Consider the following 15,687-nt stretch of genomic DNA (forward strand, 5'->3'; position numbering starts at 1 on the left):
GGTCGCCATACCACCAGAAGGATGTGGAGGCTTTAGAGAGGGTGCAGAAGAGATTTACCAGGATGTTGCCTGGTATGGAGGGCATTAGCTATGGGGAGTGGTTGAATAAACTTGGTTTGTTCTCACTGGAACGACGGAGGTTGAGGAGCGACCTGATAGAGGTCTACAAAATTATGAGAGGCATAGACAGAATGGATAGTCAGAGGCTTTTCCCCAGGGTAGAGGGGTCAATTATTAGGGGGCTTAGGTTTAAGGTGCGAGGGGCAAGGTTTAGAGGAGATGTATGAGGCAAGTTCTTTACACAGAGGATAGTGGGTGCCTGGAACTCGCTGCCAGAGGGGGTGGTGGAAGCAGGGACGATAGTGACATTTAAGGGGCAGCTTGACAAATACATGAATAGGATGGGGATAGAGGGATACGGACCCTGGAAGTGTAGAAGATTTTAGTTTAGACGGGCAGCATGGTCGTCACGGGCTTGGAGGGCCGAAGGGCCTGTTCCTGTGCTGTACTTTTCTTTGTTCTTTGTATAACCGCACACAGCAAGGGCCCCAACACTGGACACAGGTCTTCAAGTCAGAAAAACACCCCTTGACAATCACCGTCTGCTTTCTGCCACACAGCCAATTCTGGATCCAATTTGCTAAATTTCCTTGGATACCTTTGCTGTCAGTCCCCTATATGGGACCTTATCAAGGGCCTTGCTGAAGTCCAAGTGGACTACATCAAATGCATTTCCCACATCCACACACCTGGTCACCTCTTCGAAAAATTCAATCAAGTTGGTCAGACATGACCTCGCCTTACCAAAACCATGCTGACTGTTCTCGATTAATCTTTGCCTCTCCAAATGCAGATTAATCCTGTTCCTCATAATTGTTTCCCCACCACTGAGTTTAGACTGCCTGGCCTATAATTTCTTGGTTTATGCCTTCCTCCCTTCTTGAATAATGGTGCCATATTGGCTATCGTCCAACCCTCCAGAACCTTTCTTGTGATCAGAGAGGAATTGAAACTTGTCAGCGCCTCTGCTATTTCGTCCCGTGCCTCACTCAACAGCCCGGGATACATTTCATCTGCCCCTGCAAATTTATCTACTTTTAAGCATGACAGACTACTCAGAACCTCCTTTCTGTCTGTGTCAATTTCTTTAACTTTATCATAGTCCTTGATTGCCATACCCACTCCGTCCCTCTCACAAGTGAACACTGACTCGAAGTATTCATTTAGAACCCTACCTATATCCTCCAGCTCCACGCACAAATTACCACTGTGGTCCTTAATGGACCCTAGTCTTTCCCAATTATCCTTTTCCCCTTAATGTATTTGTAAAATAAGTTAGGATTTTCCTTTATTTTACCTTACAGTATCCTTTCATGACCCCTTTCTGTTCAACTAATTTCCTTTTTTAAGTTCCCTCTTGCACATTCTATACACCTCTCGGACGTGCTGTTTTGAGCCCTCGATATCTGTCATAAACTCTCCTTTTTCTACTTATCCAAAGCTGTATATCCCTCGATATCCAGGGTTCACTGGATTTGTTGGACCCACTCTGTTTCTTGATTGGAACATGTTGGCCCTGTACTCTCCCTATTTCCTTCTTCAATGCGTCCCACTGTTCTGTCACAGATATACTTAAAAGTATCTGTTCCCAGTCATCTCTGGACAAATCAAATCTGATCTTATTAAAATCGGCCATCCCCAGTTTAGAACTTTGATCTCAGGCCCACCCTTGTCTTTTCCATAACAATTGTGAATCTAATGGAGTTATGATCGCTAGCTGCAAAATGCTCCCCTGCTGATACTTCAACAAATTGTCCCGCTTTGCTATCTAAAATTAAGTCCATGACCACCTCCTCTTTTGTAGGACATTTTACGTACTGGCTTAAAAAGATCTCCTGGATGCATATTTAAGAGTTCCGCTCCCTCTAAACCTTTCACATTATCACTACCCAGTTGATGTTGGGGAACTTGAAATCCTCCACCATCACCAGCTTATTACTTTTACACTTCTCTGAAATTTGCCTCCGGATCTGCTCTTCTATTTCTCTAGGACTGTTAGGGGGTCTATAGAATACTCCCAGCAATGTGATTGCTCCTTTTTGGCTTTTATGTTCTCCCTATTTGGCTTCATTTGAAGAGCCTTCTGAGATGTTGTCCTTCTTTACTGCTGTAATTGATTCTTTGATCAAAAATGCCACACCCCCTCCTCTTTTACCTCGTTTCCTGTCTCGATGAAGATAACAATAATAATAATTTTTATTGGTGTCACAAGTAGGCTTACATTAACATTGCAATGAAGTTACTGTGGAAATCCCCCAGTCGCCACACTACGGCGCCGATTCGGGTGCACTGAGAGAGAATTCAGAATGTCCAATTCACCTAACAAGCACATCTTTCGGTACTTGTAGGAGTAAACCGGAGCACCTGGAGGAAACTGACGCAGGCACAGGGAGAACATGCAAACTCCGCACAGACAGTGACCCAAGCCGGGAATCAAAGCGCGGTCCCTGGGGCTGTGAAGCAATAGTGCTACCCACTGTGCTACCGTGCCGCCCCACTCAATGTCAGGAGTGGGATCCTATCTCCTGGACTATTGAGCTGCCAAACATGACCCTCTTCCAACTATGTCTCAGTGACAGCAAAACCATCATACCCCCATGCTTTAATTTGTGCCCTCAACTCATCTTCCTCATTCGTCAGACTTCCAGCACTAAAATAAATACCATCCAATCTTGCCATCTCCCTTGTGACTAAACTGGTCCAGAAATCCTATGCCTTCCTGACTTACTTGATGTTTTTTTAAATTTTGGCTTTGCATCTATCCCTGCTTCTCTCAGGATCCCAAGCTCCTGCCAAGTTAATTTAAGCAGCACTCGTAAACCACTCTGCAAGGACATTGGCCCCATTTTGGTTCAGTTCAGGTGCAACTCATCCGCCTTATACAGGTCCCATTGTTGCCAATCGCCACCAGAGTCACCAATAATGTTGCCAATTAATAATGATGCTCATTAGAGTCACCAGGTATCAAATGATACCATCACAAGGCTTTACCGGATATCGATCAAAGGACCACACAGCCAGTTAGTCAGTTCAAGTTCAAAGATGGTTTATTTACACACAAGCATTACTTCGACATGCAACACAAAACACGACAAGTTAAACTACACCTAACAACTACAATAACCTATACTTAACTTCAGGGCAACTGGCTCTATGCAGATGGACAAGGCCTTTGTCTGGATCTTGCGTGGTTGGGTGGAAGAAGTGGCTCTGTTTCTGCTGGGCTCATCCATCTGGTATCGATCATTGGTCTTGAACTTGTCTGTCTGGTCGTTATGCTGCACTTGGGTTGGCATAGGCCAGATCCAAGAGAGACCGAGCACGTGGCTGTGTCTCTTCTTATCCCTCTGGGATTTTGCGCTCTTTGGGGCGCTCCTTAACTTGGACCCAATAATTCAACAGGCTTCTATCACTGCCTTCGATTTTGGCCAATAAAGGGGCGGGTGCCTTGATGGCTGGGCGTGTCCTTAGCGGTCATTGACCTTGGCTGTTTGGGCTCCCTGAGTAAAGGGAGTGGTGCCAATTAGTCTGTATCTGTATCGGTTACCTGAGTACAGTTCTTTTGTTCTGGGGAAATGGGCCATTAGAATGAAACGAACGGGGGTTTTGATCGCGACTAGCTATCCAGGTTGCAAATACACACACAAGCTCTGAATCTGTCTGAGTTCTGGGTTGGCCATAATTCCCATGGTCCTTTGCAGGTGGCCATCTGAGATGGCTACACCACCATCTCCAAAAACGGTCCCAATGTTCCAGAAATCTAAGTTTCTTCCTTTCATTTATGTTGTGAGTTAGGAGGTAGTTAAAAAACAGGATCCAAAAGGTAGTAATCTCTGGATATTTCTGATGCCGCATGTTAGTGCACATAGAAATAGGAGGTTAGTCCAGATGAATGCATGGCAGGAGAGATGGTGTAAAGTCCTTCCTCCTGCACCAAATGTCTGTTCTAAGTTCTTTTCTGAATCTGAAGGATTGTAGCCTCTTCCCTGAACACAACTAGCTGAAATGAGGGCTGATTGGCACTGTTTATAACTCCCTTTACTTTTGGCAAAATTCTTCAAGAGCTGAATTAATCAAGAAAGATTATTTCGAATGTGAGGAAAGGGTAAAGGAAGCAGGTGGGGGAGTAATTTCACAGTAACTTCATTGCGGTGTTAATGTAAGCCTACTTGTGACAATAAAGATTATTTTTTTAAAAAGGTTTATGGTGCTGAAGAGCTGAGAGATTCCTCAACTCTCCAACAAGATAGTCCGTGAATTGCGTTAAAGAAAGGGTATGATGATAAGGGCCAATCGTGAGGTGTATACATTTGCGATTACAAGCAGCAAATTTGAGGTCATGATAATAGCTATTTCACCAGGGAAACAGAAGATGACCATTTGGAATCTGAAGGGAATAAGAACATAAGAACTATGGGCAGGAATAGGCCATCTGGCCCCTCGAGCCTGCCCGACCATTCAATAAGATCATGGCTGATCTTTTGTGGACTCAGCTCCACTTTCCGGCCCGAACACCATAACCCTTAATCCCTTTATTCATCAAAAAACTATCTAACTTTATCTTAAAAACATTTAATGAAGGAGCCTCTACTGCTTCACTGGGCAAGGAATTCCATAGATTCACAACCCTCTGAGTGAAGAAGTTCCTTCTAAACTCAGTCCTAAATCTACTTCCCCTTATTTTGAGGCTGTGCCCCCTAGTTCTGCTTTCACCCGCCAGTGGAAACAACCTGCCCGCATCTATCCTATCTATTCCCTTCTTAATTTTATATGTTTCTATAAGATCCCCCCTCATCCTTCTGAATTCCAACGAGTACAGTCCCAGTCTACTCAACCTCTCCTCGTAATCCAACCCCTTCAGCTCTGGGATTAACCTCGTGAATCTCCTCTGCACACCCTTCAGTGCCAGTACGTCCTTTCTCAAGTAAGGAGACCAAAACTGAACACAATACTCAAGGTGTGGCCTCCCTAACACCTTATACAATTGCAGCATAACCTCCCTAGTCTTAAACTCCATCCCTCTAGCAATGAAGGACAAAATTCCATTTGCCTTCTTAATCACCTGTTGCACCTGTAAACCAACTTTTTGCGACTCATGCACGAGCACACCCAGGTCTCTCTGCACAGCAGCATGCTTTAATATTTTATCATTTAAATAATAATCCCATTTGCTGTTATTCCTACCAAAATGGATAACCTCACATTTGTCAACATTGTATTCCATCTGCCAGACCCTAGCCCATTCACTTAACCTATCCAAATCCCTCTGCAGACTTCCAGTATCCTCTGCAATTTTCGCTTTACCACTCATCTTAGTGTCATCCGCAAACTTGGACACATTGCCCTTGGTCCCCAACTCCAAATCATCTATGTAAATTGTGAACAATTGTGGGGCCCAACACGGATCCCTCGGGGACACCACTAGCTACTGATTGCCAACCAGAGAAACACCCATTAATCCCCACTCTTTGCTTTCTATTAATTAACCAATCCTCTATCCATGCTACTACTTTACCCTTAATGCCATGCATCTTTATCTTATGCAGCAACCTTTTGTGTGGCAACTTGTCAAAGGCTTTCTGGAAATCCAGATATACCACATCCATTGTCTCCCCGTTATCTACTGCACTGGTAATGGCCTCAAAAAATCCACTAAATTAGTTAGGACCTCAAGGCAGATTGAGGCGCAGATGGAGATTGGTGGAATCTTCAGTATCATCACGGGATTTTGGTTAGAGATCCTTGTAAAAAGCGCGGTTCGAATTATCCAGCATTCAAATCCTTTTCAGGATTTAGACCTCAGCATCAATTGTTTTGACTTTTCAAAAACTGGGCAAGTTCCTCGCTTACAGGGATAGATGCATGCTGCGGAAATTAAAGTGGTGCATTGGATCTTCATTATGTACCTGAATGAGTAAAAGGGCTAAATGGTCATTTATCATTCCTGCTCTCTTTCTGAAAAAGTTCAGTTCTTTCAATCTGACCTCCAAGTGTCATGAATGTGGGTCAGTACGGAATGAGTGACATTAATATACAGCTAATGTGGGTCACTCTGGATGAACAGCACCAAAGCATTGTGAATATGGGTCAATTCAGGATGAACTACTTCAAAGCATAACTAATGTGGATCAGTGAAGAATAATTACACTGAAATTGTTTGACATGTTTGCTCTGATTTAACTTTTTTTTTAAGAGAGTCATGACTTGCTTTCATTCGGGGTTTTTGTGTTTCTCATGATGAAAAATAATCGCGCAACAAAATCAACCTTTTTCCCATTTTGCACACCATGGTGACAATAACCTGACAAATGTGGGGCCCACTAGGTACTTATGGGCCTTATGCCAGCCCATGGAAAAGGGCCCATTCTTGCTAAATTAATCACTGCTTTTGACTTGCCAGTTGTTTTCTTGAGCAGCTTGTCCCGGATATATTTTTTCAATAAGCATAAAAAGCTGTTCAAATGAAGTCACTGTACATTCAGTATCCTCTTCCCCCACCTATATTTGATTTGAGCATGCTCCTCTTCCTTGTGCTCCCTAATTTAACTTCAGCATTCTCTTTTCCCACTTCCCACCTCAGTTTATTTTGGCACATCCTCATTTTATTCCCTCCCCCAGGTTATTCTAGTGCTTTCCTCTTCCCACTCCCTGCTCCCAATTTATTGACACTCTCCCCATCTCACTCCACGCCCCGTTTTAATGCATCAGACATTGGGCGACCCCAGAGTGAAAATTTTGGGGATTCAAGAGTTGTGTTGAGTGGGCGGGGGCAGGGCAAGGCTTCAGCTTCTGGGTGGGATGGGGGTGGGGCCAGGGACATTCCGTTGCTGAGGGAGGTAGCAGGGGTGTTTTTGTTCTTGACCAGGTTGGGGGTGGGTAACAGAAGTTTTTAAAAAACGTATTTTTATTCCAAAATGTCACAATATTTACAGTTTACAATCAACACGAAACCCATCCAACACATTAACCCCCCTACCCACCCGTACCTCCCCCTCCCTCCCTCCCCCCTACCCCGCCCTCAGCAGTCAACGGCAACTAACTCTCCAAAATGCAAATTGAACAAATCCTAAATATTGTAGAAATCATCATTCACCACCACGCCCTGCCCGCCCGTCCTTAGAGCAAATTTCACATTCTCCAGGGCCAAAAAACTCCAGCAGGTCCCCCTGCGACGCCGAGGTACAGGATGGAGCAGCTGACCTCCACCCCAACAAGACCCGCCTGTGGGCAATCAGCGAGGTGCAGGCTAATGCGCCCCCCCCCCCCCCCCCCCCCCCCCACTCGCCCTGCCTGCAACTCTGTCCGGCCTAACATCCCAAATATGGCTTCTAGGGGACCGAGCTCCACAATAACATGCAGAACCTCTGAAATGGTGCTGAAAACCGTTCTCCGAAACCTTTCCGACTTTGGGCAGGCCCAAAACATATGAACATGGTTCACAGGGCCCCTCCCACATTGCTCATAGACATCCTTCACCCCCTCGAACAGCCAGCTCACCCTAGACTTTGTCAGGTGTGCCTGTGCACCGACTTCAACTGTATCAGCTGCAGCCTTGAACACAAAGCCGAGGCATTCACCCTCCATAGCACATCACATCATAATCCCTCCTTCAATGCCACCCCCAGCTCTTCTTCCACTTCGCCCTAATCCCCTTATCCTCCAAAACCTTCCCGTCGATCGCAGAGACAACCCCCCTCTCCAACTTCCCCGCTGACAGCACCACCTCGAATAGCGAGGAGGCAGGCGCTATTGGGAAGATTGGGAAGACCTTCTTCACAAAGTCCCACACCTGCACGCACCGGAAAATCTTGCCTGCACTAACCTAAACTTTTCACTCAGCTCCTCCAAGCTCGCAAACCCCCCTCCGAAAAACAGATCCTTCATTTTCCTAATCCCCTTCTCTTCCAATTCCCGGAAACTCAAATCCATCCTCCCCGGCTCAAACCAGTAAATTCCCCTGATCGACATTCCCCCTGTCCTGACCCCATTCCCAACCTAAAATGCTGCCAAAACTGCCACCAAATCTTCAGTGTAGCCACTATTACCAGATTCACTGAATACTTTCCTGGGGCCATTGGGAGCGACACTATTGCCGGCACCCGCAACCCCGACCCCTACGTGAACCCGCCTCCATCCTCACCCACAAAGACCCCACCGCCTACTCTGCATTCGCCGCCCAATAATAATCAAATTCAGGCGGCCAAGTCCCTGCCCCTTTCACCCCCCTACCTCAATCTACCAACCGCTCTGCAATATCACCTTCCCTATCTTGGTCACCTTCCCCACCCAGATAAACAAAGAGATCAGCCTATCCTTTCCCTTAAAAATTTCCTTTGACAAAAAGACCGGCAGGCACTGAAATAAAAACAAGAATCTCGGTAAAACATTCCTCTTTACTGCCTGTACCCGTCCCGCCAACGACAAAGGAAGATTGTCCCACCTGAACAAATCAGCCTTTACGCTCCCAACCAAGCTACTGAAATTGAACTTCCGAAGCTCTTCCCAATCCCAGGATACCTGCACCCCTAGATACCCAAAGTGAGATGCTGCCAGATGGAATGGCAGCCCTCGCCTCACCCCCCCCCCCCCCCCCCCCCCCCCCCGGCACCTCCAGATTCCGCCCCTGGAGAGAAAACCACAAAATATCACTTTTCTCCGAATTCAACTTATACCCAGAGAATGTCCCAAACCTCTGAAGCAAGCCCATTATGTCCCCTGCCGGAGATTCCAGCTCCGAAATATGTAACAGCAAGTCATCCGCATAGAAGGACACCATATGCTCCACCCCCTCTCCCTCACTATCTCCTTTCACAACCCCGAGCTCCTCGGCACAATTGCCAAGGGCTCTATAGCCAATGCAAAGAGAATGGGGGACATATTGTACCCCTGCCTCGTTCCCTGGTGCAATGCGAAATACCCTGAATTCATATTATTTGTGCGCACACTTGCCATCGGTCCTTATACAGTAACTGCAACCATGCCATAAACTTCGGCCCAATCCCAAATTTCTCATAAACCATCAAATAACTCCACTCCACCCGATCGAATGCCTTCTCCGCATCCAACCACCACCACCTCTGTCTCCCTTCCCTCTGCTGGAGAAAGCACCACATTAAACAGCTGCCACGCATTCAATGACAGCTATCTGCCCTTAATGAACACCGTTTGATCCTCCCCAATCACCCACGGTAGGCCTACCCGAAACCTTAGCACCAACACCTTTGTCAACATCTTGGTGCCATATTCAGCAGAGATATGGGCCTGTATGACCCACACTCCACCAGGTGCTTATCCTTCTTAAGCAGCAACGAGATGGAGGCCTGCACCATCTTTTTGAGCAAGACCTCCCCTATCCATCGCATCCTCGAACATCCCCACCATCAACAGCACCAGCCTTTCCTTAAATCTTTTATAAAATTCGACTGAAAACTCATCTGGCCCCACCACCTTCCCCACCTGCATCCTCCCCATTGCCACCTTCACCTCCTCCTCAGCCATCGGCTCTTCCAGCCCTGCCCTCTCCACCTCACCCAACCTCGGGTACTGTAAACCCCCAGGAACTTCCTCATCTACCGCTCATCCTCTGGTGGCTCCAACTTACACAAATCCCGATAAAACTCCTCAAACACCTTGTTAATCTGTTCCCGAGCCAACTTAACTGACTTATCCCGAACTATATCCCCCTCTCCGCAGCCTGCCTATGAAGCTGACCTGCCAACATACGCCCTGCCTTCGTAGTCAGCCCCCATTGCCCTTTCAACTGACACCATTTTCCCCATGGGCAGTCGGTTGAACCTTGCCTGTAACTTCTTCCACTTTTCCAGGAGCCCCGGATCCGGGTCTCTCGCATACCTCCCATCCAGCTCCAAAACCTCTTCTATCAACCTTTGGCGCTCCTTCTTCTCCTTAGATTTAGCTATGTGCATTATGCATATATTTTGGAACATTACACATGGGGCAGGATTCTCCCTCTGGGGATTAAGTCCCCACGCCCGCCGGAAAACGGGCGGGAATCACTCGGGACATTTTCCTAGAAAGTCCGGGGTGATTCTCCATCTTCAAGGGGGCCAGCAGGAATCCTGGGAATCCATGGCTTTTATCCACTTTTACCACATTCAAATGAAGGAAGAATCTGTTTGGCCCTTTTTGTTGAACCAATGTGAGAGGAGGCTTATGAACGAAACTTGGTGCTGTGGAGAATTTAGCATTTAATTTTTAGTTTATAAATTGTTCTTAGACATTTAACATGCTGGCAATCTCTGATGGCACATTATGAAAAAGGAATAACTTGTCTATTTGTTTCTTCATACATTTGACTATGGGACTAATGTTATTTCTGGCTCTGTGAACTATTTGTATATGGCTGCCATGCTCTGTGAGGTTCATGATTAGATACATTTGTGTCTCTGAAGATGTTACAAAGCACCTGAACTGTTACAGAGATGTGGCTTCGGAGATTGATGTATCAATTGCTAAACCATCATCAACCTGACTATTAAGCTGTGAACGAGGCATTAGACACCAAAATGTCAAACAGTTTTGGAATAGGATCATAAGCAAAATGAATAATTTGTGTTAGCTCTGAATTTGGAATAAATTTCCTCTGAACTGTACTTTTTATAAAAAAACAAACAAAATTTTGGCTGAAGTAATGGAAAGATACTGCATCAGTGGTGTTACTACTAAAGTTGTGAATTTGCTGACAGATGAGTATATCAGAACTTTCAGAGGGTATAAACTCAAGAGCATAAAACAATCCATTAGTTACCACATAAAATATATGAGACAGCACAACTCAATCAGTGATCATTTCAAAATCTTTTCTGCTCCATCTGGTTGTCAGCTTCATCTTAAAATCAGTCAATCACTGACAGTCAGGAGCACCATTAGTGTCATCATTGACTGGCATTTTATTGTTGCCTTTATATCACTGTTAGATTAAGATGACAAGGTTGACAACAGGTTGGCCAACAAAAATGCAAAGTAGTCATTTTAAAATAAGATACCGTTCGACACTACCTGCTCAAAGTTTGAGAATATGAAACACTTCCAGAAACACAATTGACACTTCAGGAAAATGATTTAGGGCATGATTTAATGGAAATGAAACAGTGTCCCGTTCTGGGCATGTCCTGCAGCGGGGAGAAAGACCCCACTATTAAACAGGACTCTGCTTCATTTTTGGGCCTTGGCATGGAATGCACCATCGAGGCCGCACTTAGGCTCATTTCCTGCACTGACCAGCTCACCTGGCCAGTGCAGGAAGAGATTGAGGCGCCATTTAAAAATGGCAACCCGATCTTTGGACCACCCACAGGAGCCTCCTGACTCCCCCAACACCCCAACTTACCAACTACAGGGTCCTCGAGCCCTCCGCACCCCACCTCATAAGGCCAGGGCACCCCCGGCCTGATAGCCGGCACGGGCAAGGTGCCACCTGGGCACCTTGACACTGCCAGCATAGCACCCTGGCAGTACCTCTGCCAGTCTGGCAGTGTCACAGTGCCTGGATGGCATTGGGAGTGCCAGGGTACCACCATGCACAGAGCCCAACCAACCGGGGGTCCCCAGTCGCCTGAGAACACCTCCCTCTACCCCCTAAGTGTCAGTATGGCCGGTCCACGTTTGTGAAAACCAGCACTGAATGGTGCCTGCTCTTGGTCTCAGAGGTGAGGCTGTTAGGTCCTGCACGTTGAGTCTTAACTGCACACTTAAATATGCAACTCTGAGGGCGAGATCCAGTTTGCAACGCCACGTGAGATCTAACAAGATCTTGTGAGGGCAGCACGGTAGCATTGTGGATAGCACAATCGCTTCACAGCTCCAGGGTCCCAGGTCCGATTCCGGCTTGGGTCACTGTCTGTGCAGAGTCTGCACATCCTCCCCGTGTGTGCATGGGTTTCCTCTGGGTGCTCCGGTTTCCTCCCACAGTCCAAAGATGTGCAGGTTAGGTGGATTGGCCATGATAAATTGCCCTTAGTGTCCAAAATTGCCCTTAGTGTTGGGTGGGGTTACTGGGTTATGGGAATAGGGTGGAGGTGTTAACCTTGGGTAGGGTGCTCTTTCCAGGAGCCGGTGCAGACTCGATGGGCCGAATGGCCTTCTTCTGCACTGAAAATTCTATGTAATGAGCATCGATTTACAGGCCTCGCTGCATCCTGAGTCAGGTGCGACATGGCCGTTAGATCACGCCCTTAGTTTTCTCATCAGAACTGTGTAAAAAATGTGAACATTTTGAATTCTATTACCTACTTTTAGTTAAAGGTTAACACTGAGTAAACCATGTTTTTTACAAACTGTTTCTTCACCCATTCCTTAAATTTTATCTGTGGTTTAAAATCTTACATGGACTTTGTTAAAATAGTGGATTCAAGAACTTTACATCAACGTAGTTTAGCTGGGTGGGGAGGAATGGTTCTAATGGGGGTAATCAAGCCAAGGCTCATTGGGTTGAATGGCCTTTTGTTCCTATGTTCCTATGAATATATTAAGACATGTGATATTCATATCATAAGACAAAGTTTCAATCCATATTTGCTTTGCGACAAGAATGGAGGAATCCAAAGACACCTTTTTCCTCCATTTTCACTATTTTCACAAACAGCTCGAGACGTTACTCTTCAACACTGATTAACTTCGACCGGTAAGGTATTCCTCCATAATAAAAGTAAATTACTGCGGATGCTTTGACAAAGAGTCATCGGACTCGAAACGTTAGCTCTTTTCTCTCCCTACGGATGCTACCAGACCTGCTGAGATTTTCCAGCATTTTGCAATGTTATATATTGCATATTTTCAAATTGCACCCTTTCGTGATATCGAAAAGTATTGCATCAACCTTTAAAATCAAATGATTGTTAGAAAAGCAACTGATAATCACATAAGCAAGAAGTACTGTGAGTATGGAAACAAACAATTTGATGTAATCAACTGATTCCTTTTGAAATTGTATCAATTAAAGCCAGTCACATGTTTTAAATACCAGGACTGAAAATGGCTTGGTTAATTTTAATCTTGTCACCGTTGATATTAGTTGCAGCTCAGCATTTATTTTCCTATCACCGCTAGCATTTTATTGCTCCATCTCAAAGCTTTACTAAAAGCAGAACGGACACACGGTCTTCGGGCAGACTTGGCAGTTAGCTGCGAAATTTCATGCAACAATTGTTTCTTTTGCTCCTTATCTTCTGCCATTCTGAGATGATGCTAAAAAGACTTCAATGAGTTAATATGAAGCTGGAGAGAGATTTTGTCATTTTATCATTTCAATTGTACAAGATTTATCTTGGGAATTTTACTCAAAGATTGCCTGTTGTAAAATTTCAACGATATAAATGTTATCAGAACCCTGTAATGGCTTTCAAAATTAAATATTTCTTTATAAGAGAGTGCATAGATGATAGCAACTTTTGTTGTGACTCTTTGACTATGTATATCTTTTAAAACTCACCGAGCACAATTTGGAGTAAGCGCTTGATAAAACTGCTATGTGCCAAAAAATATTTCTGACTGACCATCCCACCTCCACCGATATTCCAGTTTTGTCATTTCCTACTCCCAATTAAAGTGAATATAGAACAAGAGATGTATTCACCTTTGCTTCTGTGTAAATGTTGTTTGCATCCATGCATTAAAGGCAAATCTAAAATGCTATTTATGAATGTTACACCGTTGTTCTTTTGATATTACAGGGCCATAGTATACTGTCAGTGGATTGACAACCTCCATGAGACCCGGAAAATATTGTCTGTCTCAGGCCCATTCAGTGGTTTCCTCAAATGGATACTGTGCCATCTAACAAGAGGAATTGTTAAACGGGAAATGTATGGTCAAGGCATCGGCCGCTTCTCAAAGGAGGAAATATATACCTTAATGGAAAAGGATATGCGATCACTTTCAGTGATTTTGGGTGAGATGAAACATTTTTTTGCTGTGAAGTGCCATATATTTCACAGGAACAGCTCTGACTTGCACACAACCTCCACCTCCAGTGTTTATTAGTCTGCATGAAAAGAAATGCTCTTGCATGTGTGTTTGCTTGTAACCAGTAACTATTTCTTGGTGTACAACATCTCCATTCACCTTTGTGTTCTTTCATGATCTTCGTCTTTAATCTTTGGGCGGAATCTTATCAATAAATAGCACAGTGCCAGTTCCGGCGAGAAAAACGGAGTGAATCCCACCAACGGAGTCATCAGGATTTCTCATGGAATCTTGAGCCTCTTAGAAAAGAAAGTGAGTGGGCGTAGTTAACGCAGTTAACCAGCTTCAAACAGGTCGGGACATCCTTGTAAAGGGCACCCCAAACAGCGCTGCAGCTACGGAACCCAGGGCACATCTCGGAGGTCTTGGGGCTCTCCCCGCAGACAGTAATCATGGCAGATTCCTCCCCACCCCCCCATGGGGCTCCCACTAGGACCCTGCCTTGACAATGCCCCTGGCACAGGTTGACACTGCCATGAGCAGCACCAGGGCACTGCTCAGGCATGGTCCTCTACACCCTGGGGGCCATACTTATCTGTGCATCTCCAGAGAGATCCCCTCAACTGCCTGACAACCGGCCAGACCTGCTGTAAATGACGTTGCTGTCATGACGGGTAACAATTCCGTGAGGGGGGGGGGGGGGGCGGGGAAGTTCTGGAGACAGTGCTCACTAATTACATGGTAATGTATTCAAATCAGGTTCCCGTAGATTCTCACTGCTCCACTGGAGACTGGATGGGAGGGGGGTGGAATTTCAAAGTCCAATTACACTGGAGTAAATCATGTTTTTTGATTTTCTCGAGATTTTTCACCTGCGCAGAGTTTCTCACGGACAAAGAGAGAGAGCTCAAAATCGCCCCCTCACCCTCTTTTAGACTTTTAGTAGTGTACCATTTGAACTCAGGTTTCCAATGGCGAGCTGTGACCCTCTCTGGGAGCATTGTTGTGTGTAATCATCCCTTGCACTCTTCAAGTTCAATGATTTGTACTTATAATTCCTGGCAATCTGCAATCTAACTGCTGTTTGTTTATGTTTCTTGGTTTGTGTCTTTTAACTCTAAAATCTGCATTCTATATTAATCGGAGGTTGTGAATTCTGGTTATGAGTGGCTCTGTTCCCTTGTTATATAAAGCTGTGAACTCTGAGAGTCTGCATGTTTCTATGATAGTCCGGATCACACATTTCCTGCAGTGGGGGTGGACTTTGTGGCTAGTGGTGAACAAACAGCAATAACCATTCATGAACGTTAGTGTCATCTGCAAATTTACTCATCCATCCTTCTACGCTCTCCTCCAGGTCATTTATAAAAATGACAAACAGCAGTGGCCCCAAAACAGATCCTTGCGGTACACCACTAGTAACTGGACTCCAGTCTGAACATTTCCCATCAACCACCACCCTTTGTCTTCTTCCAGCTAGCCAATTTCTGATCCAAACTGCTAAATCACCCTGAATCCCATGCCTCCGTATTTTCTGCAATAGCCTACCGTGGGGAACCTTATCAAACGCTTTACTGAAATCCATATACACCACATCAACTGCTTTACCCTCATCCACCTGTTTGGTCACCTTCTCAAAGAACTCAATAAGGTTTGTGAGGCACGACCTACCCTTCACAAAACCATGTTGACTATCTCTAATCA

The 15,687-nt window shown here is 45.4% G+C and overlaps 1 protein-coding gene across 1 annotated transcript in view; it reads left to right on the top strand.

The window, feature by feature from the left end:
* Window positions 1–15,687, top strand: part of faxcb (failed axon connections homolog, metaxin like GST domain containing b) — a 104,710-nt gene that overhangs the window by 70,863 nt on the left and 18,160 nt on the right. The window contains exon 4 of the mRNA XM_038799539.1: window positions 13,752–13,969. Coding sequence (XP_038655467.1) covers window positions 13,752–13,969 — 218 coding nt within the window. The remainder of the gene's footprint in view (window positions 1–13,751; window positions 13,970–15,687) is intronic.

The sequence above is a fragment of the Scyliorhinus canicula genome, chromosome 6, assembly GCF_902713615.1.
Source record: "Scyliorhinus canicula chromosome 6, sScyCan1.1, whole genome shotgun sequence".
In the NCBI taxonomy this organism is placed as follows: Eukaryota; Metazoa; Chordata; class Chondrichthyes; order Carcharhiniformes; family Scyliorhinidae; genus Scyliorhinus; species Scyliorhinus canicula.